General features: G+C 50.2%; 2 protein-coding genes and 1 non-coding gene across 7 annotated transcripts in view; 1 reads left to right on the top strand and 2 right to left on the bottom strand.

Moving 5' to 3' along the window:
* Tuba1c (tubulin, alpha 1C) overlaps nt 1-23,901 on the bottom strand; it is a 441,616-nt gene that overhangs the window by 262,598 nt on the left and 155,117 nt on the right. The gene's annotated exons all lie outside the window — the stretch shown is intronic.
* On the bottom strand, nt 5,519-5,591 carry Trnak-uuu3 (transfer RNA lysine (anticodon UUU) 3). The gene has a single exon. It is a non-coding gene; the product is annotated as a tRNA-Lys (tRNA).
* Wnt10b (Wnt family member 10B) lies at nt 9,142-14,946 on the top strand. Its single transcript, NM_001108111.1, is given in 5 exon segments — nt 9,142-9,432; nt 10,289-10,402; nt 10,511-10,773; nt 12,590-12,963; nt 13,755-14,946. Coding segments are annotated over 4 exon segments (1,170 nt in total). The 5' UTR covers nt 9,142-9,432; nt 10,289-10,328; the 3' UTR covers nt 14,214-14,946.

Genomic DNA, 23,901 nt, shown 5'->3' with positions numbered 1-23,901 from the left:
CTGATCTTCGTTGGATTTTTTTTCCTCTCCAGGTTTCTACAGTGTCCCCAACATCCTATTGTATCCCCACTCTCACCCAAAGAACCTCAACTCTTCCGTTGTAAATTCTTTCTTCTAGATCCCAACTTGGATTATCAGGCTGCTGTCCTCTATGTGGGACACAGAGGGCGCTGCCAGCCTGGTTATCGTGCACCACTACCACACAGAGACGCACCCCCTCCCCCAGGATCTTACTATTTCCCCTCCATTTTACAGAGGAAACATTGGCCAGGCAATTGCTTCCAAGTCCAAGCTTATAAATGTCTCAATGTTAAAGTTACATCCCCAGGAACCCGGGTAGAGTGTTTGCCTAGCCCTCATAAAGCCCTGGTTTGGATCCCAGCACTGCAAAAGCCAGGAACTGGTGGCACATGGCTGTAACCCCAGTCCTCAGGAAGCAGGAAGATCAGAAGTTCAAGGTTATCCTCTGGAGACACTCTCAAAAAGGTCTTAAGACCTGTGGTGATGCAACCTTTCAATCCCAGCACTAGGGAGGCAGAGGCAGAGGCAGAGGCAGAGGCAGAGGCAGAGGCAGAGGCAGAGGCAGAGGCAGAGGCAGAGGCAGAGGCAGAGGCAGAGGCAGAGGCAGAGGCAGAGGCAGAGGCAGAGGCAGAGGCAGAGGCAGAGGCAGAGGCAGAGGCAGAGGCAGAGGCAGAGGCAGATGGATCTCTGTGAGTTTGAGGTTAGCCTGATCTACATGGCAAGTTCCAGTGTGGCCAGGACTACATAGAGAGTCCCTGACTAAGAGGAAGAGGGAGTAGGTAAAGGTACTTGCTGCCAAGCCTGAGGATCCTGGTCCCTGAGCCCTACTGGATGGAGGAGAGAAGACTGACCTCTGACCTCCATAGGCACACAGTGTTCAATGCATGCAGACATAGGGGAAAAGTAAATAAGAAAAAAATTTAAATGTAGACTGGACAGATAGATGGTTCGTTTGTTAAGAGGACTTGCTGCTCTTCCAGAGATCCTGAGTTCAAATCCCAGGACCCAGGTCAGTCAGCTTATAAATGCCTGTAACTCCTGCTCCAACTTCCTCCAGGAGCATTTACATGCAAATGTGAATACACACATACATAAATTAAAAGCTATAAAGTAAACGTTTAAAATTCTTTAATGGGGCTGGAGAGATGGCTCAGCAGTTAAGAGCACTGACTGCTCTTCCAGAGGTCCTGAGTTCAATTCCCAGCAACCACATGGTGGCTCACAACCATCTGTAATGGGATCCAATGTCCTCCTCGGGTGTTCGGGTGTGTCTGAAGACAGTGACAGTGTACTCACATACTTAAAATAAATAAATCTTTAAAAAAATTTTAATGTGTGAACAAAACAACAACAAACAAAAACAAAAGCCCCCCCCCAAAAAAACAAAGAAGACCCAGTAGGTGAAAGTGTTTTCTGGCAAAGCAGGTAACCTGAGTTTCATCCCTGGGACCCATGTGATGAAAGCAGAACACTGAGTCTAAACACGCGCGCGTGCGTGCACACACACACACATGCACACACACGCACATGTACACACATGTGCACGCACACATGCATACACCCACACACGCACATGCACACACATATGCACACACACATGCACGCATACATATACATGCACGCACACACGTACACTAAATAAATAAGCGAACAAACAAAGAGAATCAGGGCGGCCAGGCTCTTAGAAGATGCTAATGTAAGTTTGCTCCAAACGTGAGACAATCCCGAGATATGTAGCATGATCCCATTTCAAATAACAACAAGGTAATAATTAATGAAAAACACAATAAATAATCAATCCCCAGGCCAACTCTGTGTGGGGGTACATGCCTGACAGTTCCAGAACTTGGAAGCCTTGGGGACTTCAGGCTTTGGTGGCACCTGTGTTTAATCCAGCACTTGGGAGTTAAGAGGCAAGTGAATCATGTCTATGAGTATGAGGCTAGAGTATGGTCTACAGAGCCAGCCTGGGGTACATAGTAAAATCCTATCTCAAAACCAAACCCAAACCCAGTGGGTTTTTTTTGCTTTATTATTTTTTGGGGGTAGAGGGGTCTTATTTGTGTGTTTATTTGGTTTTCCAAGACAGAGTAGCCCTGGCTGTCCTGGAACTCCATTTGTAGGCCAGACTGGCCTCAAACTCAGACATCTGCCTGCTTCTGCCTCCTGAGTGCTAGAGTTAAAGGCGTGCGTCTCCACCACTAGACTTAAGTTTTTTTTAAATGTGTTTAGTAGTTTATCTGCATGTACGCGTATGCATCCAGTGCATGCAGTTCCTACGGTGGCCAGAAGAGGGCTTCAGATTCCCTGGAACTGGAGTTGCAGATAGATGTGAGCTGCTCTGTGTGTGCTGGGAAACACACACCCCTCTCCTGGGCAGGCAGTCTTAAATGCTGAGTGATATTTCTAGCTTCTGTTTTGTTGTTTGTTTACTTGCTGATATAAGGTCTTAAGGTCTTTTTTTTTTTTTTTTTTGGTTCTTTTTTTTCGGAGCTGGGGACCGAACCCAGTTTTTTTTGTTTTTTTGTTTTTTGTTTTTTTCCGGAGCTGGGGACCGAACACAGGGCCTTGCGCTTCCTAGGCAAGCGCTCTACCACTGAGCTAAATCCCCAGCCCCTCATTTATTTATTTTATGTGAGTACATTGTAACTGTCTTCAGACACACCAGAAGAGGGTACCAGATCTCACTATAGATGACTGTGGTTGCTGGGAATTGAACTCAGGACCTCTGGAAGAGCTGTCAGTGCTCTTAACCGCTGAGCCATCTCTCCAGCCCAGATAACCCCTTTGAACTCAAAGCCTATGCACACTCTTTCTACATTATCAGTGGCTCAGTGGCTGCCTGATATGCAGCACAGCAGGCTGGGGTCCCTTGTCAGAGTTGACACAGAAAGATGATTTTTGGGTCTGGTCTGCCACCTTTTTAGGACCTCTTGTTTCACTGTCTTCTGCTTTTTAAGTATGATTTCTGAGTAAATTACCAAAGTCTGAGTCTGCAGAGCTTGTCTCTCAGAATTCATTGATCAGCCTTTCCCACTAAGAAAGAAATGACAGATCTAGTTACTGTTCCTGGGGTACTTGTGTTTAATTTTAATCACATGTGTTGTGTGTTATGTGTGTGCCTGTGAGAGAGAGAGAGAGAGAGAGAGAGAGAGAGAGAGAGAGAGAGAGAGAGCGCTATAGCATGCATAATCAGAGAACAACTTGCAAGGGCTGATTCTCTCCTTCCGGTATGAATTTCCAGGGATAGAACCCAGGTCTTTAAACTTGGTGGTAAGTCCTATAACTAACTCCCTGAGTGTGAATGTGTTTAAAACAAGGTGTATGTTGACCCAAATGAAGCTTGGTGGAGTCTTAAATTTGATTTATCTGTTTCCATTTCATGTGCACTGGTGTTTTGCCTACGTGCATAGATACCTGTGAGCTGCCCTGCTCCCACCTTGATGATAATGGACTGAACCTCTGAACCTTTAAGTCAGCCTCAATTAAATGTTGTCCTGGACAGACAGCTCAGCGGTTAAGAGCACTGACTGCTCTTCCGGAGGTCCTGAGTTCAAATCCCAGCAACCACATGGTGGCTCACAACCATCTGTAATGAGATCGGATGCCCTCTTCTACTTTGTCTTAGGACAGGGACAGTGTACCTATGTAAATTAAAAACTGTCGTCCTTATAAGAGTTGCCTTGGTCATGGTGTCTGTTCACAGCAGTAAAACCCTAAGACAATCACGTAAACCTTTCTCGCTCTGGTGCTTTGGTGTGACTCTATGGATGTGGAATGCATGCTGGAAGACAGGGAAACCATCTATGAGCACCAGTGCTGTGGGAATAGAGAGGAAGAACGGTTGTCACCATGATGCACACTCAACGATCCCTCACACTAAAGATAAAATAAGGGTTGGGGATTTAGCTCAGCGGTAGAGCACTTGCCTAGCAAGCACAAGGCCCTGGGTTCGGTCCCCAGCTCCGAAAAAAAAAACAGATAAAATAAAAATTGAAAATAAGGGGGCTGGAGAGATGGCTCAGTGGTTAAGAGCACTGACTGCTCTTCCAGAGGTCCTGAGTTCAATTCCCAGCAACCACATGGTGGCTCACAACCATCTGTAATGAGATCTGATGCCCTCTTCTGGTGCATCTGAAGACAGCTACGGTGTACTTATATATAATAAAAGAATAAATCTTTTTAAAAAATTGAAAATAAGATGAAAAATAAAAAATAGAGCACGGTCCCCAGCTCCGAAAAAAAAGAACCAAAAAAAAAAAAAATAGAGCAGAGAGAAATAGAGAAAGATATCCCCCCTTGACCTCTGGCCTTTGCATGTGCACACAAATGTATGTGTACATGCGCACATGTGCACACACACACACACACACACACACACACACACGACTCACCTAGCATATATGAGGCCCTAAGCTTTACCATTGGTATGATAAAAATAAGGAAAAGATAAAGTCATGTGCGCTGACACACAACTGTAATCCTACCACCTGAGAAGCAGTAGTTCAAAGTCATATTCAACTACATATCGAATTTGAAGCTAGCCTGGGCTACATGTGACTTAAGAACAATGACAAGGGCTGGAGAGATGGCTCAGTGGCTAAGAGCACTGACTGTTCTCCCAGAAGTCATGAGTTCAATTCCCAGCAACCACATGGTGGCTTACAACCATCTGTGATGAGATCTGGTATCCGCTTCTGGTGTGTCTGAAGACAGCAACAGTGTACTCACATACATAAAATAAATAAATAAATCTTAAAAAAAATAAGATAGCTGTCTTGGCCTTGTCAAAGTCACTTGGCAAGCTATATGGCTCCACACTTTCTGTTTTATTTATTTAATGTCTATGGATGTGTGTCCTGCTGCCCATGGAGTCCAGGAGGGCGTCAGATCCCCTGGGACTGGAGTTACAGATGGTTGTGAGCCACCATGTGGTTGCTGGGATTTGAACTCAGGACCTCTGGAAGAGCACTCAGTGCTCCTAACCACTGAGCCATCCCTCCAGCCCCTTTTCAACCATTTTCCTCTCAGTGAATGACAGCTCCGATCTTCATCTTCATGACAAAAATCCTCAAATCAGGCTGGCTGCACATTCACAGAGATCTCCCGCTTCTGCCTCTCCGGAGCTGGGATTAAAGGCACGCACCACGACTCAGTCATAGATGTACACACATACATGTACACATACACATATATCTTGATTTAAAATGTTGTATCAACCTTGGCTTATCCGTTTTACACCTCATGTTACCCTACCAGCAACTGAGCCTCAGTCTGTAAACTCAGTCTGTACACATCTCCTGCTTTTCCCTTCCCAACCTTCTCTCCATCCTTTCTAAAAGCCAAGCTAGGCTGGAGAGACAGCACAGGGGGTAAGGAGCATATACTGCCCTTGCAGAGGATCTGAGTTCAATCCCCTGCTCCCACTTCAGATAACTCACAACCAAACACAGAACTGGCCTCCAAACACAGAAACGAACAATTTTAAGTAACCTTCCGCCTGAACAGGGACTTGAACCCTGGACCCTCAGATTAAAAGTCTGATGCTCTACCGACTGAGCTATCCAGGCTCTTACGAACACTTTTAAAAGTAAATAAACAAAAATTTTCCTGTGTTCAAACTAAAGGCATGGCCCACGAGCTGCCACTCCTAGCTCTGGCCTCAAATTATCTTTTAAAATTATCTATTAGATTTATTTATTTTTCTTTGTAGTATGAGTGCTTCACCTGCTTGCACATATGTGCACCAGACTCACGTCTATTGGGTCCCAAGGAATTACGGTTATGAATGGCTGTGACCCACCCTGCAGTTGCTGGGGAATTGAACCTAAGTCTTCTGCAAGAGCAACAAATGCTCTTCACTGCTGCTCTGTCCTCTGCTAACCTGGAATTCTTGGTCTTCTTCCCTCCATGTCCTTATTCTAGGTATAGGTGACTTGGAGCTCGCTGTCACTTTTGGCTACAGCTAACTAAAGGATTGAACTAGAAACTTTGTAGCAAAACACACACGTTAGAATAGATCTAGGAGAGAGGGAGAGAGGGAGAGAGGGAGAGAGGGAGAGAGGGAGAGAGGGAGAGAGGGAGAGAGGGAGAGAGGGAGAGAGGGAGAGAGGGAGAGAGGGAGAGAGGGAGAGAGGGAGAGAGGGAGAGAGGGAGAGAGGGAGAGAGAGGGAGAGAGAGAGAGAGAGAGAGAGAGAGAGAGAGAGAGAGAGAGAGAGAGAGAGAGAGATTGGGGCAGAGCCCATAGTTCTTGGGCATGCCTTTGAAGCAAGGCAGACAGAAGGCTCGCTTCTCCCCGCTCTCCAGCTCGCTACCTCCTCCGGCTGGCTGGGAGGGTGTAACCCATCCATCAACCTCTAGTAGACAAGGGGTCTATCTAGGATGATCCAGAAGATTTGTTGGGGCTAACTGCTGAATGTGGGGGCTTCTCTGGAGTCCATAGTTCATCTGCAACATCTCTGGCGCCTCTGGGTGGTGGCCTTTGGTGCTGCACTGGAAGACGGGTGAGGTGGAGGGAGGCGCACAGCTGAGCTCACCGCCGCAGGCCAGGCGCATCCATCCCTCCAGGGCCTATAATTTGGGTTCCCTGGGCTGGCCGCCCCTATCAGCGGCTTAGCAACAGATGAGTCACCCAAGACCCCAGCCAAGGCAAACACCAGGGGAGGGGGAGGAGGAGGAGATTCCCGAGTGTAGCTGGGCTTTAGCCACCGCCTCAGTTGCTTGATTTCCCCATCTCCAGAGGTCCCCACTCTTACATTTGACACTCCCCACCCTTCAGGGCCTCGACGTTCTTCACACAGTGTTTTGCTACACACCCCCTCCCCGTGAGGGCCAGTGAGGGCCAGAGGGGGGAGGAGTCTTCCACTTTTCTCATCGAAAGGAAGATGGACCAGGTTGCTCCGTTTCCTCCCTGCGGTGATGGCAGCCCCCTTTCCTTCCCCCTCTCGTTCTTGGTCCCAACCCTTGTCAAGGTCTCTCTGGTTCCTGCCCCTCCCCTTTCTTGGAGCTGGCTGCGTGCTTGGGGTATTAGGCAATGGGTGTGCACCCACAGCCCTCTCCAGGCCCCGCCTGTCCCACCGCCCTCTAGCTGCCTGTGGGTCAGTGCTCAGGCCAGACGGTCGGCAGGAGGGCACCCTCGGCCAGCTCAGGCCACCCACTGCCTGCCTGTGGCCTCTTATCAAAGAGCAAGACTTGAGAGAGGAGAGAAGAGCAGTATGAATTCTGAGGTTTGGGACAGTTCAACTTGGGGAGCCCCCAGACCACTAAGAAGTTGAACCTCTGGGTAGTAATCTTCCTTAGCCCCTTCTAATTATTATTATTATTATTATTATTATTATTATTATTATTATTATTATTATTATTATCATCACCATCGTCATCGTCGTCCCAGAAATTCACTATGTAGATCAGGCTGGCCTTGAATTCACAGAGATCCACCTGCCTCTGCCTCCCAAGTGTTGGGAGTAAAGGCATGTACCACCACCACCACCACCACCACCACCACCACCACCACCCCCAGCTTGCGCCAGCCCCTTCTGGACATCTGACTGAATGATCGAGCTAGGCAAAGATAGCATCAGAGAGAGGACGAATAGGGCCAAGACAAAAATCCAACGTGTGAGTGGGACCACAGCCACATGGAGAATGCCGATAAAGAAATCTATTAAATACCCTTCCAGGGGCCTGGGTGCGTCCCAGGCTGACAGGCAGGAGAGAGGGTGGGGCGCTGGTGAGCATACTGGATTCTGGAGTAAAGATGGAGGTTACTGAGACAGTGCTGGTCTATCTCAGCAGTCATTCATACATGGTTTGGCCTTCTTCCCCCAAATGGGAAGGAATTCTTGGGCTGCTTCCCTACTCCAGAGGTGGGGGGAATCAGAAAGAGTACCCCGCTGTCGTTCAGGCTGTCTAGGGCTCCAGCGCCCTCACCTTCGCAGCAGTAGTAACCCCCAGATACCTAACTTCCTCTGAACTGGACACCTAGCCAGAGATGCCCCTTCAGCACAAGGCAAGATTTGCAAGAACGTAGACCAGAGGCTGGCTGCTGCTAGCCACCACCAACCAAGAGATGGTTGTGACTGGGGGCACCAGCCCTGTGCTGTTTCCTGGGGGGTCGGCCCTGAGTCGCTGTGCCTTGGGTGCGCAGGGCCAGCCATGCTGTGCTTGGGACTGCGGTCTGGCAGGGGCTAGGGGTGGTTGGGAAGCCTTGAGGCCCCTCTCTGGCAAAAATAGTCCTCAGTGGTTAGAGCTAGGAGGGTGAGTCAGGCGCGAGTGCGGTGGCGCCTAACCCCTTCACTGCCGCCAGAGCTCCGTGGTTAATGCTTTCGCCTGGGCTCACCCAGGCCAGGTCCCGCCCCCCCCCTCGTCCCTCTCCCCTCCGCTGCCCTGAAGTTGGGCTCCATTTGGGATCCTAAGGCCTTCCTCGGCTCTTGTGAAGCAAACGTGCGAGCTTGGAGCATGTGTTTGGGTTATCTCAGGCATTCATCCAGGAATTCTGGATTGGAGTCCCCCAGAGAGGATGCCTATCAGAAAAAGGAAGCGTGGGGGCTGACCGGAGGTCTTAGGGGCTACCGGAGCTTTTGACCGACGCCAAATTCGGAGGCCAAACCTGAGCCCTCCCAAGGGGAAGGCGTAAGGCTCGGAGGTGGGCGGGAGCCAAGCCACACAGTGGCTCCTCACTTGCAGTCTCAGAGTGCCCTGGTGCGCACAGGCTCGTGGGCTCTTCAAGAGACCGTCAGAAACCCGAAGGTCCTCCAGCTCCGTCCTCAGCGTGTCAAAGGAGCACTTCGGTCACCCACTTTCGGTGGACAAACGGAGGCAAAGGAAAACGATGAAAGATACGGTCTTTGGGATAAGGTCCTGGCCTCTTGGTCAGGGTCACCGCACTCTCCCTACAGCTTTGGGAGACACCAGAGCAGGTGAGTGGAGCTCGGATCACTTGTCCCTGGAGTGAGGCTAATCGTGATCCTGGGTGTGTGTGTGTGTGTGTGTGTGTGTGTGTGTGTGTGTGTGCACGCTTTGGAGGGGGGGAGCGACTGCGTTCTCCTGGTCAGGGCAAGGGGTGGGGTGCGGGTGGGGTGGGGATGCCCCAGGCTCTGGGAGGGGCCGCAACTCCCTCAGCTCCAGCAGAACCACCCGTGAGTTAGGTCGAGCAGAGCCAAAGCCCCCGGTGTTTTGTCCCGGGTTCGCTCGCTAGCTATCTGGATCACTCCCTCCCTTCTACCCTCCCTTCCTCCGGGCGGCCGTGGCGACGCTGGGGAAGCGGCAAAGAGGAGTGGCCGGGCGCTGGAAGAATGCTGCTCCGCCGAGGGGGCTGAACTCCACACAGTTTCCCCACGGTTTAAGCCCCACGAGCCGAGCCCGAGTGACTCAACCGCGAGCGTTGTGGATCCTGCACCTGAACCGCTGGAGGTAATGGGGCGGGAAAGAACAGGGAGGGCAGAGACTAGACAAGCACGCGGATAGACAGACGGGCGGGCGGACAGACAGGCACACAGACAGATAGACAGACAAGCGTCCCCCCCTCAGGAGCACAGACAAGCCGAGAAAGCCAGATCTAGGGATACCTACAGAATAAAGAAGTGCCTCCTGTTTCAGAGGGCAATGGGGGCTGGAGGTGGGAATTGGGGTCGGATCCGTGGGGACTAGACGGTGTCGCACTGCAGAGGGAGCTTGTAGTTAGGGAAGGGGCGGGGGTAGATGGGGAATCTGTGGGATTGTCGCAGGGCACCTGGTTTCCCTCGGAGCCTATTGCTTTCCCACTGGTGGGAGCCCACTTTCCCCCTGGTGGGCGCGGAGGTCGGAGAGTGGTTCCGAGAGCCTTCTAACCTAGCTTGCCAGTCATTGCCAGCGCGAGGAGGCGACACCCCTCCAGGTGGTGGGGAACCCCCTTCTAATCCCTCCCTCTAACCCTGTAAGGGCGGGCAAATCAGTCGTGGGGCCCTCAGAGAGGGAGCGGTTGGTGAGGAGGGATCGAGGGTCTGTGGGAAACGGTCTCAAATAGGCATGTGAGTGTCTCAGGACCCTGGTCGTGTCTGACTGGGTCGGACTCCAGGGGTGCTCCGGAGGGCCTTAGCTGCTCGGACCCTCCCTCTTTGACGGGTTCCAGAACGCAGACACTGGAAGTCAAGGGGTGACTATCATTGTCCAGTTTGGGGAGGGGTGAGAAAACCCCGTGGGGCCTCATTGGTGGCTTAAGGAACTGAAACAGCATCCTTCAGTTCCAAGGAGCCCATCTAGTCCTCATCAAATGTCCCTGTCCTCACAGGCGCTGACTGACTCGCCCACCGGAGCCTCCGGGCTTCGACATGCTGGAGGAGCCCCGGTCTCGGCCTCCGCCCTTAGGCCTCGCGGGTCTCCTGTTCTTGGCTTTGTTCAGTCGGTGAGAATTTTTTCCAACTACGGGGTGGAAGGGAAGCACCGATCTGGGTTAGGGGGGATGGGAGAGGGTCGCGCGACTAGAACCCAGACCCTTGTCGCTTGTCCTCAGGGCTCTAAGCAATGAGATTCTGGGCCTAAAACTTCCCGGTGAGCCGCCGCTGACGGCCAACACCGTGTGCTTGACCCTGTCCGGCTTGAGTAAGCGGCAGCTGGGGCTGTGCCTGCGCAGCCCCGACGTGACGGCGTCCGCGCTCCAGGGGCTGCACATCGCCGTTCACGAGTGTCAGCACCAGCTGCGCGACCAGCGCTGGAACTGCTCGGCACTAGAGGGTGGCGGCCGGCTGCCGCACCACAGCGCCATCCTCAAGCGCGGTGAGCCTGACGGGGCGGCTGTCTGTGCTGCTGCCCAGGCGCGGGGGGCAGGCCGAGGCGCGTGGAGGCGGGAAGGGACCGGCTCACGGCTTCGGGAGGGGCCTCTCCGGGAATTTCCCCAGGAGCCTGTGCTCAGCTGGGTCTGGTCACCCGGCTGGGCCTCTGCCTGCCTGCCTTCCACCTGCGTCGCTGGCAAGGCAGCTGGGTCCCTGCTCCCCTACCCCAGGGCCTCCCTTTTCTGCCTCCACCCAGGTCTGGGATGCACCTGTGAACAAGAGATGCCCCCCAACCCAAGAAGCTTCAAACACCCCCCTCAAACCCCATATTTTTCTCTCCCCTCCCTCTCCACCCAGACAAGTCCAGGCTGGTGTCCCCAGAGTCTCAGCGGGGGTGGGGTGACGCCCCCAACCGTTTAAGGGTTAAACCTGCTCCCCTAATTGCTGGGGTTCCCAGGAGCCAAAGCTGGGAACAAAGACCCTGCTGGCTTTGAAGCCAGGGGGTAGCCCCCTCCTCTGGACTGTGAGGGCCCCAGGTGTCCCTCACCTGAACAGGTGAGGAATGGCTGGAGGGCCACAAAACAGGTCACTGCTGGCCTGGTCTAGAAGGAACGGTCTGGGAGGCTCCATTGCCTCTCCCTATACTCAACTGAAGTCTACTCCCAGAGGAGTAATGATCCACGGGAAGGGGTGTGGGGGGGCTCAGTCCAGGGGTAGGGCTTTGGGGACTACGGGGTTAATAGGCAGCTGCCATCTGCAGGGGAATTCCCAAGGCGTGTGCAAACAGCTTCACCCTTGGATGGTTGGGGGGGGGGGATCTTGGGGCTGGCCCTGGAGCCCTAGATTCCCTGGTAAGAGAGGCCTGGCCTCCAAACCAACTGTCTTTCATCTTCTCAGTACTCTTGTTAGCAAGTGCCCTTGCTTAAAATGAAATGAAGGACCCCCTCCTTCTCTGCAGGGACTGATACAGTGGAAGGTTTTGACACACAGATGGTGAGGATGTCTCTCTAAGCCTGAGAAAGATTTGTCATCCCCAGCCTCCTCCTCCTCCCCCTCTTCCTCCTCCTCCTCCTCTTCCTCCATGACTCCCCCCCCCCCAAACATAGCAGAGAGGCCAACCTTTTAAAAGGGCCTTGGGAAAAGCACTCCCGGCTTTCTCCTCCCCCCAGTATTTTATAAGGTAATAGCAGGTTAGAATAAACATAAAGGGAAAATATAAAACTAGAACCCAGGAGGGGTGGGCAGCTCCAGCACGTTAGGGTTCTTACTGCAGGGGGAGCTTGGTTTAAAGACTCCTTTAATAAGGTGGGGGAAGAACCCCAAAGGTGCTCCCCCAAGCTCCCTGCAGAGTTGGGGAGTTTCTAATTCTAAGGCTTTTAGATGTAGAACTCCCTGGAACCCACCTTCCCAAGTCCCCAGGACTCTTTCTGAATTGTCTCAAATCCAGAGGTCTCTCTAGGCCTTGGGTCTCAATCTCTGGAGGGCTGAGAGTGTTTTTAAGCCCCGAGGGTTGATCCTGAGTGGGTCAAATGTCAGATATCCTGCATATCAAATATTTACATTATGATTCATAGCAAACTTACAGGTATGAAGCAGCAATGAAATAATTTTATGGTTGGGGTCATCACAGCATGAGGGAACTTGTATTAAAGGGTCACAGTGTTAGGAAGGTTGAGAACCATTGTCCTAGGCTATCTCTTACATTTGCAGCACTCCAAAATGACAGATTTACAGAAGTTTGGCTTTAGGGGTCCCCCCTCCACACCTGCCTTTTCCCCTTGGCTGCCTGTCAACCCTTACCCAGTCTGTCTCTTCCCCAGGTTTCCGTGAGAGTGCGTTCTCCTTCTCCATGCTGGCTGCTGGTGTCATGCACGCAGTTGCCACAGCCTGCAGCTTGGGTAAGCTGGTGAGCTGTGGCTGCGGCTGGAAGGGCAGCGGTGAGCAGGACCGGCTTCGGGCCAAGTTGTTGCAGCTTCAGGCACTGTCTAGGGGCAAGAGTTTCCCCCACTCCCAGCCCAGCCCTATTCCTGGCTCTGTCCCCGGTCCTGGCCCCCAGGATACGTGGGAATGGGGTGGCTGTAATCACGACATGGACTTTGGAGAGAAGTTCTCTCGGGATTTCTTGGATTCCAGGGAAGCTCCCCGGGACATCCAGGCGAGAATGCGGATCCACAACAACAGGGTGGGGCGCCAGGTATGTGTGCTTACCTGGTCCTGGGTCTCCTTCACAGTCTTGCTATATAGTACAGGCTAGCCTCAGATTTGGAATCCTCCCAGTCCTGTGCCGTGACTGTAGGTGTGGCCGCCAAACCCTACTTTTCTCAGTCTCCCTCCTGCCCTCCCTCCCGCCGGAGAGGCCCCACAGAGTAATGGGATGGAGAATGATGAGTGATCTTGTTACTAGTAAACTTGTTACTAGCAGTCACCTAAAAATATGTTTAGAATCTATAGGAAACTGCTTGGTGGCATTTACCACATGTTAAGGCTGGAGCTAGCAAATACTTTTTTTTTTTTTTAATTTAAGGTGTATCAATGTTTTGCCTGCATGTATAGGCCATTTGTGAGTGTGGTGCCCTCCCTCCCTCAGAGGCCAGGGGAGGGCATTGGAGTCCCTGGAACTGGAGTTATAGTTGTGAGTCACCATGTGGGTGCTGGGAATTGAACCCAGGTCCTCTGGGAGAGCAGCAGTCAGTGCTCTTAACTACCCACTCACATCTCCAGCCCCGGATGCTGTATTCTCTATGTGCCTAGTACTTGGCCCACTGCATAGACACTGTTACAGCAGCTGCCTTCCCCGACAGACTTTAGGGGTATCCTGGCCAACAGTCTCCTTTTTTATCCGTGTTTACTCTGGAAAGAGCCCTGGACTCGGCGTTAGACAAACAAGCAGTTGTGAACCAGTGATCAAAGATGGGCAAATCCTTTCTTCGGGTTCCCTTCCTTGCACCCCTCATCCCTTCCCTCTTTGTCACCCTGATGTTGTAGGTGGTAACCGAAAACCTGAAGCGGAAGTGCAAATGCCATGGCACATCAGGCAGCTGCCAATTCAAGACCTGTTGGAGGGCAGCCCCAGAGTTCCGGGCCATCGGGGCAGCACTGAGGGAGCGGTTGGGCAGAGCCATCTTCATCGATACCCATAACCGCAATTCTGGAGTTTTCCAGCCCCGCCTACGTCCGCGTCGTCTCTCAGGGGAGCTGGTTTACTTTGAGAAGTCTCCTGACTTCTGTGAGCGAGACCCCGCTTTGGGCTCCCCAGGCACGAGAGGCCGGGCTTGCAACAAGACCAGCCGCCTATTGGATGGCTGTGGTAGCCTGTGCTGTGGCCGTGGGCACAACGTGCTCCGGCAGACGCGAGTGGAGCGCTGCCACTGTCGTTTCCACTGGTGCTGTTACGTGCTGTGTGATGAGTGTAAAGTCACAGAGTGGGTCAACGTGTGTAAGTGAAGGTGAGCCTTTCCTAGGGAGGAGGAGGAGCACTGTGTGGGGGGCTGCTCTCTTCCAGCTCTTTGCTCGGATTTCGGTTAATCATGGCTCCTGGAAGCTCAAAGCATCTACCTGAGATCAGCTCTAGGGGGCGTCGGGTCAGGTGAAATCTGTAATGAGCAGCCTTTTGTGGGGGAGTGGCCGCTACATTCTGTTCTTAAACACCCGAATAGACTAGGATGAAATGCACTGTATTGTCTAGTGTCTTCTCTACCTGTAGGGTCCCTCGGGCCCAGATTCCTACTCCTTTGGATAGGGAGTCTTATCATTTGGCCGCTCCTCTTCCTCGAAGGATAACACCAGGCTTTGTGTGGAGTCATTAAGACCGTGTATATATAGCAAGAGACCACCTCTTCCTATTTGTGGTTCTCAAAACTCCTCCACTACAGCCCAGAACCTCCTCTTATGGGGCCTCGGGTGACAATAATGAGAGGTTTTCGGTTGGAAGAGGACAGAGTACGGCAAGGAACCCTCAGACAGCTGTCTCGTCAGGCTCTTAGGGAGGCTTCTCCTTCCGTTCAGTTGTTGAAAGGGTCCTTCCAAAGGGAAAGGTTTTAGCTCTAACTCTTGGAGGCTCTTTTCCTTCTCCAGCAGGAAGGGCGGGTGGGAATGGATAATTTATTGTGCTGAGACATGTTCTTGGTTCCTGTTTGAAACTAAAATAAATTAAGTTACTGGGTTACTGGACTACTGGACTGGCAGATGCTGGTGGTGATATGTCTCGACACACTCCGGGGAAGCAGCCTGTGTGGGGTTTTTTTTGTTGTTGTTGTTTTTTGTTTGTTTGGTTTTTTTTGTTTTTGTTTTTTTGTTTTGTTTTTTCCCCTCTAGGTGAAGTCTACACTCCTGTCTGTACTCAGTGACTTTTTTTTTTTTTTTTTTGGTTCTTTTTTTCGGAGCTGGGGACCGAACCCAGGGCCTTGCGCTTCCTAGGTAAGCGCTCTACCACTGAGCTAAATCCCCAGCCCCTGTACTCAGTGACTTTTTATGTATATCCTGCTGACTTCCACAAAGGATTTGCAACAATGCCTAGTGACTAAGTTTAGATTGTTAGTCTGTAAAACCAAGGTGGACTTGTGGGTGTGGAAGACTTATAGACCCAAATGTATATAGACTTTGTGCGCCCTGAGCCCTGAGCCCCTTGTGAAGGGCTAGACGGTAAACTTATACTGTGGTCTTTATGTGAATGACCCACCTCTACCATCATTAGTCAATTCTGCTGTTTGAGACCCAAAATAGTCACGGGCAGGGGACGAACAAAAGCAGAAACAGACCACACAGAAGTAGATGGGGATAGCTGTGTTCGACACAATTCACAAATCTGGTGTGCAGGGCCAGACCTGGTCCTCCGGCTGTCATTTGTTGATCCCTTTGCTATACTCCAAGGTCACGCCTGTAGTGGGAGTCCTGGGGGCCTAAATGTATCTTAACAGTTAAGTGGACTTAAAGGAGAAGGCACTATTGTCTCTAAGTCCGAACCAGAGAAGTGGGGAGGGGAATGTACATCAAAGGGGATGGGAAAATATGAAGGGATTCCTATGCTCAAAATGCAAACTGTGTTGTTTGTCGGGGCAGGGTCTCACTGTGTACCACAGGCTAGTCAGGAGGTCAATGTGTATCCTAGGCTGGCCTCAGGCTTTCTCTTGTGCCCTCATTCTCGAGTACTGTGATTGCAGGATGGCCTTACCAGACTTGGCTAAAATTAGATATTTCTAGCAAAACTAGCATTCTCTGCCATTGAATTATTTGCATATATATTCTGTCTTTCTTTATTCAATGTCCTTTTGTATTTAATATGAGTAAAAGAATTTCCTTTATCTTTTAAATTTTTCTCTATTTATTTGTGTGTGTGTGCACATGCGAGTGGATTCTGCCACACTATGAAACTCGGATGGAAATCATGGGACAACTTGCAGAAGCCAGCTCTCGCCTTTTACCAGTTGGGTTCGAGGGACTGAGTTTATGTCTTCAGGTGTAGAGTGAGTACCCTTACCTGCTGGGCCATCCTGCTGGCCCCTCCCTTGTCTTTTCAGATATAACTAGAGAGAAATTCTTCTACAACATTTCTAATTCCTAGCTTAAAGTCTTTGAGAAGGAACACCTTTAAGATACAATGTGGAGGGGCTGGGGAGGTGGCTCAGTGGTTAAGAGCACTGACTGCTCTTCCAGAGGTCTTGAGTTCAAATCCCAGCAACCACATGGTGGCTCACAACCATCTGTAATGGGATTTGATGCCCTCTTCTGGTGTGTCTGAAGACAGTTGCAGTGTACTCACAGGTGTAAATACACACACACACACACACACACACACACACACACACACACAAAGCCAGAAAGATGCTGTGAGGGAGTGCAGAAAGAGCTCCCTACACTTCTTCAGGTGACAGGTTATCTGGTGAGGCAGCACCAGGGGTACCACAAGAGTCTGAAGACTGTTGGATCATGACAGAACTCCATGGTGACATTACACCTTTTTAGTCTGGGAGGCCAGGTGGCATGACATTCAGGAGGCAGAGACAGACAGATCTCTGTGAGTTCAAGGCCAGCCTGGTCTACGAAGTGAGTTCCACGGCAGCCAGGCCTCTATACAGATACCCTTTCTCTCTCTCTCTCTCTCTCTCTCTCTCTCTCTCTCTCTCTCTCTCTCTCTCTCTCTCTCTCTCTCTTTTTCCGGAGTTGGGGACCAAACTCTTTCTCAAAAAAAAAAAAAAAACACCAAAACAATAGCCAAAAAAATTGGGGGGAGGAGGGTTGGAGAGATGGCCTCATGGTTGACTATTTGTTGCTCTTTCAGGAGGCCCTGGGTTTGATTTCCAGCTCCCACATGGCAGTTCACAACTGCCGTTTAACTCCGTTTCCGAGGGAGCCAGCACCTTATTCTGACCTCCAAAGGCACTAGGCATGCACACGGTACACAGACATATGTGTAGGCAAATAAATCTTTACAAAATTAAGAATATATGTGTGGATGTGCACGTGTGAGTACCGAGAAGAGAGTCTGGAATCCATTGGAGTTGAAGTGTTAGGGTGTTGTGAGCTACCTGGAATGGGTGCTGGGAACTGAGCTCAGGTCCTCCTGAATTCTGCCATCCTCCCGCTTCCATGGCAACAGCTTCTCAGGAGATGTCAGACACCTGCTAACCTAATGTGCGAACGAGGGGGACTGAGTGGGCTTGGATCCAACCAAGAACAAGGGGGAACATCCAGACTGAAGACCCTCCCCTCTAGGAAGAAGCCTTCTCCGATTGGGCTGCGGCGAGAGTCTTCTAATTTTCCGTGTCCGCCCTTCCCCTGTCGTCCCTTTGCCTCCTTTTTTCCTAGCTTTCCTTTTTGTCTCACACTCTGTGGCAAACTTAAGCCCCAAACCACAACCTTGACAAATTCCAATTGGATTTGGTCAGCAAGGCCAACACCCCCTCCCGGCACGCGGCACAGGCACTGGGCTCCGGCCCAGGACTGGGGTCAGCGATGGGGTGGGAATATACAACCCACAGAGCTGATGGCTAGCTACAGTGTCAGCTTTTACTGCGCTCCGGTGGCAGCTAGGGAGGGGAAAGACCGATGAACCGTAAGTCAGACTGCCGGGCCTCCTCATGCTCTGGATGAGCTCTTGGTCCTCTACCTTGACCAAGTGGCTAGGAAGTTTAGAGTGGCAGGGAACAGCTGGTTGCAGGGCAGTAGCCCTGCCCTATCCACCCCTGCTTGTGTCAGGCTGACCTCACCTGACCCTTGCCTCTCCACACACCAGAGGGTGAAGGACCGAAGACCTGGGAGTCTCGAGCCGTAGGAAGCTGTAGGCCATTTTTATTTTCCCTTCACTCTGGCATATACATTCGCAGGAGGACTCAAAGTCTTCACCAACAGGTTTCTCCTCCTTGTTGGGGTTCCACGGAGGCATGCTGTTGAGGCACTAGAGAGTGGGGTGAGAGGTTGTAAAGAATATGGAGACGAGGGGCTGGAGAGGTGGCTCAGAGTTTAAGAGCACTGACTGCTCTTCCAGAGGTCCTGAGTTCAAATCCCAGCAACCACGTGGTGGCTCACAACCATCTGTAATGGGGTTGGGTGTGTCTGAAGACAACAGCTACAGTGTACTTATATACATTAAGTAAGTAAATAAATCTTTAAAAAAAAAAGAATATGGAGACGAATGTTGGGGTAGACACCTTGGTGGTGGATTGTTATTACAAAGTTTTAGGAGAGAAATGCAGAGGTTAATAATCACACTGAAGGATGTATGAACGTGTAACTGTTTTAAGGTTTCTATTGATGAGATAGACGCTGTGACCGAAAGCAAGCTGAGGAGGACAGGGTCGACTTCACCTCACAGGTTCTCTAGTGACTGAAGGGCATCAGGCAGGGACTCAGGGCAGGAGCCTGGAGGCAGGAGCTGAAGCAGAGGCCATGGGGGAGTGCTGCCTAGAGGTTCGTTCCCCAAGGCTGGTGCTTTTTGTTTTGATACAGGGTCCCTTCTATGGAATCCTGACTGTCCTAGAACTTGCTGTGTAGACCAGGCTGGCCTCAAACTCAGAGATCCACCTGCCTCTGCCTCCCGAGTGCTGGGGCTAATGGTGTGTATCACCATAGCTGGCTCAGCTTGCTTTCCTGGTCCCCCCCCCCCCGCCCTAAAGTTTGAAAGACTTTTGAAAAAAAATCTTTATTTTTTTAAAGATTTATTTATTTGATGTATGTGAGTACACTGTCGCTATCTTCAGACACACCAAAAGAGGGCATCGGATCCCTGTACAGATGGTTGTGAGTCACCACGTAGTTGCTGGGATTTGAACTCAGGACCTTTGGAGGAGCAGTCAGTGCCCTTAACCTCTGGACGTCGAACCAGCCCTCATCTGCTTTATAAAATTCAAGGGTAGCACTGCCCAGTGTCCTGGTCCTCCCTTACCAATCATCCATTGAGAGAAATGCCCCACAGGTTCGCTCACAATCTCATTTCTCATTATTTTGTTTCTGTCCCCTTCCCCGGAGCTGAAGACCGAACCCAGGGCCTTGCGCTTGCTAGGCAAGTGCTCTACAACTGAGCTAAATCCCCAACCCTGTCATGAGGTCATTTCTTTCTTTCTTTCTTTTTTTAATGTTTAATGCTAATGGAAGAGGGGGGCTTAAGGTTTTACATGGCTACTTTGTTTTATTCGTGAGTACACTGTCTCTGTTATCAGACACACCAGAAGAGGGCTTCAGATCCCACTACAGACGGTTGTGAGCCTTCATATAGTCACTGGGATTTGAACTCAGGAACTCTGGAAGAGCAGTCAGTGCCCTTAATCACCTCTCCAGCCCCCCATGAGGTCATTTCTTGATTGCTAACTTGTATCAAGTTGACATCAAGTAATCAGTATAGCTGATCCCTTGTCAGTCTGACACAGGAATACATCACTATTCAGCTAGAGTCTTTCTTTTCTCAGCTGCTCCCAACATGGCATGTGATAAGGACATAAAAAATCCAAACAGTTAAAGGAATTCGGTCTTTTTAAAAACATCCAAAGCCTCTTTTAAAGTTCAATTTTTTTTTTTTTTTGGTTCTTTTTTTTCGGAGCTGGGGACCGAACCCAGGGCCTTGCGCTTCCTAGGTAAGCGCTCTACCACTGAGCTAAATCCCCAGCCCCTTAAGTTCAATGTTTTTTTGAAATATTAATATATTATGTATACCCCATATGGCTTTCTGCCTGCGTATATGCCTACAAGCCAGAACAGGACATCCAATGTCATTACAGATGGTTGTGAGCCACCATGTGGTTGCTGGGAATTGAACTCAAGACCTCTGGAAGAGCAGACAGTACTCTGAACCGCTGAGCCATCTCGCCAGCCCCAATGTTTTTTTTAAATAAGATTTATTTATTATATATAAGTACACTGTATTTGTCTTCAGACACACCAGAGAAGGGCATCGGATCCCTGTACAGATGGTTGTGAGCCACCATGTGGGTGCTAGAATTTGAACTCAGGACCTCTGGAAGAGCAATCAGTGCTCTTAATCACTGAGCCACCTCTCCAGCCCTCAATGTTTTTCTAAAATATTCAAAATCTCTGTAAAATTTCAAATTCCCTCAAGTGTGGAATTCTATAAAAAAAAATAAGTTGCATCCTTTATTGCTTCAGAAAGGAAAAACTCAGGGCACTTACAAACAAACCAAAGCAAAAGCAAAGTCCAACCCAGTAAAAAGGTCAGTGCTGGGACCCACTCCTGGTTCTCTGGGCCCACATGCTCCATTTCCTCAGCAACGCCAGCTTGTCTCCTGGGCCTGGGGCAGCTCTAGTCCAGTTCCATATGTCCTTGGCAGTTGTCCCATGGTTCTGGTTTTTTGTTTGTTTTTTTAACATTTTTATTGAAATTTTTTATTTACATTTCAAGTGTTATCCCCTTTCCCAGTTTCCTGTCCATAAACCCCCTGCCCATGTCCCCTCCCCCTTCTTCTATGAGGGTGTTCCCCCAGCCAACCACCTAACCCTTTCTGCCTCCCCACCCTGACATTTCTCTACACTGGACTTCTCTTCCCATTGGTGCCTAACAAGGCCATCCTCTGCTGCATATGCAGCTGGATCCATGGGTCAGTCCATGTGTGCTTTTGGATGGTGGTTTAATCACTAGGAGCTCTGGTTGGTATTGTTCTTATGGGGTTGCAAACCCCTTCAGCTCCTTCAATCGTTTCTCTAACTCCTCCAATGGATCCCTGTTCTCAGTTCAATGGTTGGCTGCTAGCATTCACCTCTGTATTGGTCATGCTCTGGCAGAGCCTCTCAGGAGAGAGCTATATCAGGCTCCTGTCAGCAAGCACTTCTTGGCATCAGTCATAGTGTCTGGGTTTGGTGGCTGCATATGGGCTGGATCCCCAAGTCAGGCAGTCTCTGAATGGCCTTTCCTTCAGTCTCTGCTCCAAACTTTGTCTCTGTATCTCCTCCTATGAATATTTTTGTTTCCCCTTCTAAGAAGGACTGAACCATCTGCACTTTGGTCGTCTTTCTTCTTGAGCTTCATGTGGTCTGTGATATGTATCTGCCCCATTGTTCCGGCATCTCCAAAATGATGCAGGGTCTCTGCTGCACCTGGATTGTTCTCGTTCTCTCTCTCTCTCTCTCTCTCTCTCTCTCTCTCTCTCTCTCTCCCTCCCTCCCTCCCTCTCTCCTTCCATCTCTCTCTCTCTCTCTCTCTCTCTCTCTCTCTCTCTCTCTCTCTGTCTCTATTTCTCTGTCTCTCTGTCTCTCCTCTGACCCTGCACATGGTGACAGTAGACCAGAATGGCCTCAAAGTCAGAGATCCACCTGACTCTGCTTCCCAATGCAGGGATTAAAGGTTGGTGCCACTACCCTGCCCTGCCGTTTCCAGAATCACAGCTCATTCTTTAGCCCCAGCTGTCCAGTATCAACTGTCGAAGCAGAGTAAGGGGTTCACTTCAGTTGTTCTTTTTCTTGGACGGCGTCTCTCTCTATAACCCTGGCTGGCCTGGAACTTACTATGTTGTTCACATTGGCTGTGAACTCACAGAAATCTATCTGCCTTTACCTCCAGAGCCCTGGGATTAAAGGTGTGAGTATGCACTTCAGCCTTTCTTAACTCAAAGCGTGTGAGACATAGACTCATTAAGGGACTCTCGAATTCCTTCCTCTCTGCTCTGCTCTGCCCTACTCTGCCCTCAGCTTTATCTTCCAAGTGCCCACAACTGCCCACTGGGCTCTGAGCACACAGTGGCTTTTCCAGCCCAGAGTTCAGAGCTCACCACAACTCTCCCCAAAACACAAGGTCAGGCCTGTAACAGCAACATCTCAGTCTTACTGCGCAAATTCAACCCAAGGAAGAAATGGTTCATCACTGAGTTGGAACTGAGGGTAGGAACCTGGAGGCAGGAAAGGAAGCAGAGGCCACCAAGGGGAATGGCTGCTTATATACAGGATCGCTCAGCCTGATTTCTTACACAATTCATGGCCGTCTGCTCAGGGGTGATACCTCCTACAGCGAGCTTGATTTTTTAATTATCAGTCAAAAAAAAAAAAGTCCCCCGGGCTTGCTTACAGACCAAGCTGATGAAGCAAGACATTTCTTATTCCTTTACTAGATAATTTATTTACATTTCAAACATTATCCCCCCCCAACACACTATCCCATCCTCCCCTGCTTCCTATGAGGGTGCTCCCCCACTCACCCTCTCCCACCTCCCCACCCTGGCGTTCCCCTACACTGGGGCGTTGAGCCTTCACAGGACCGAGGGTCTCTCCTCCCATTGATGTCAGACAAGGCCACCCTCTGCTACATATGCGGCTGGAGCCATGGGTCCCTCCATGTGGACTCTTTGGATGGTGCTTTAGTCCTCGGGAGCTCTGGGGGTCTGGTTGGTTGGTATTGTTCTTCTTATGGGGTTGCAAACCCCTTCAGCTCCTTCAGTCCTTTTTCTAACTCTTCCATTGGGGGCCCCATGCTCAGTCTAATGGTTGGCTTCGAGCATCTGCCTCTGTCTGGCAGAGCCTCGCAAGACATTTTCTTTCTTTCTTTTTTTTTTTTCCCCCGTTCTTTTTTTTCCGGAGCTGGGGACCGAACCCAGGGCCTTGCGCTTCCTAGGTAAGCGCTCTACCACTGAGCTAAATCCCCAGCCCCGCAAGACATTTTCTTAATTGAGGTTCTCTCTTTCTGCATGACTCTGAAAGCTGGGTCCAGCTGACAGAAAACTATCCAGCATGGTAGCTATATTTTGGGGAGTCTTTTACCTTTAAAAACCCAGAGTTTGGGTTAGGGAGATAGTCTTGCCATTAAAAATACTAGAAAGTCAAGCCTGACTGGGATTTGAGCCTCAGAACCTGTTTTAAAAGGTGGCGGGAGAGCAGACATTTACTGACCGCTCTTGAAGAGGACCTGATTCCCAGCACAGCACCCATGTGGGACAACTCACAGGTGCTTGTGACTGTCTCCAGGGAGACTTACATTTTTCTCCCTGCAGCAGATACCCACACTTAACAGGCACATACTTGCACACACAGACATAAGGGCATATGCATAGTTAAAAATAAATCCTTTTGGCTGGGTGTGTGGTGAATACCTTTAATCTTGGCACTCGGGAGGCAGAGGCAGGCAGGTTGTGAGTTCAATGCCAGTTTGGTCTATAAAGTGAGTTACCAGGCCAGGGGCGGGGTGCATAGTGAGCCTGTTTCAAACACAACAACAACAATAAATATTTTTTTTAAAAGCTGGATGCCTGTGGTGTAATTGCATTCCTAAAGCAAGATGGGGGATGAGGTCAGGAGAATTGTATGGAGCTAGCCCAGAGTGTGCAACAGCAGAAAGGAGAGATCGATCCTGCCCAAACAAGGGAAAAGTCAAGAATTGATTCTTGAAAGATGTCCTCTCTAACCTTCACATCTTGCTAGGGGCGCAAGGGCACCCACAATCTCTCATATAAGCACACGTGTGTGCATGCTCACACACACACACACACGTTAGTAAACGAAAAAAATAAACAAAACCCAGAGCTTAACAAAGGCTTTCAACAGCAGTGAATCCCGAATGGGGACCAATATGGTTTTCTTCGTTATCAACAAGCTCTTTGTTGTCTATGTCTTAGTTCACCTTCTCGTTTTCTTTCTTTCTTTCTTTCTTTCTTTCTTTCTTTCTTTCTTTCTTTCTCTCTTTCTTTCTTTCTTTCTTTCTTTC

Source organism: Rattus norvegicus, chromosome 7 (genome assembly GCF_036323735.1).
Source record: "Rattus norvegicus strain BN/NHsdMcwi chromosome 7, GRCr8, whole genome shotgun sequence".
In the NCBI taxonomy this organism is placed as follows: Eukaryota; Metazoa; Chordata; class Mammalia; order Rodentia; family Muridae; genus Rattus; species Rattus norvegicus.
The sequence above is the reverse complement of the archived record's forward strand: the minus strand, read 5'-3'. Positions and strand labels throughout refer to the sequence as shown.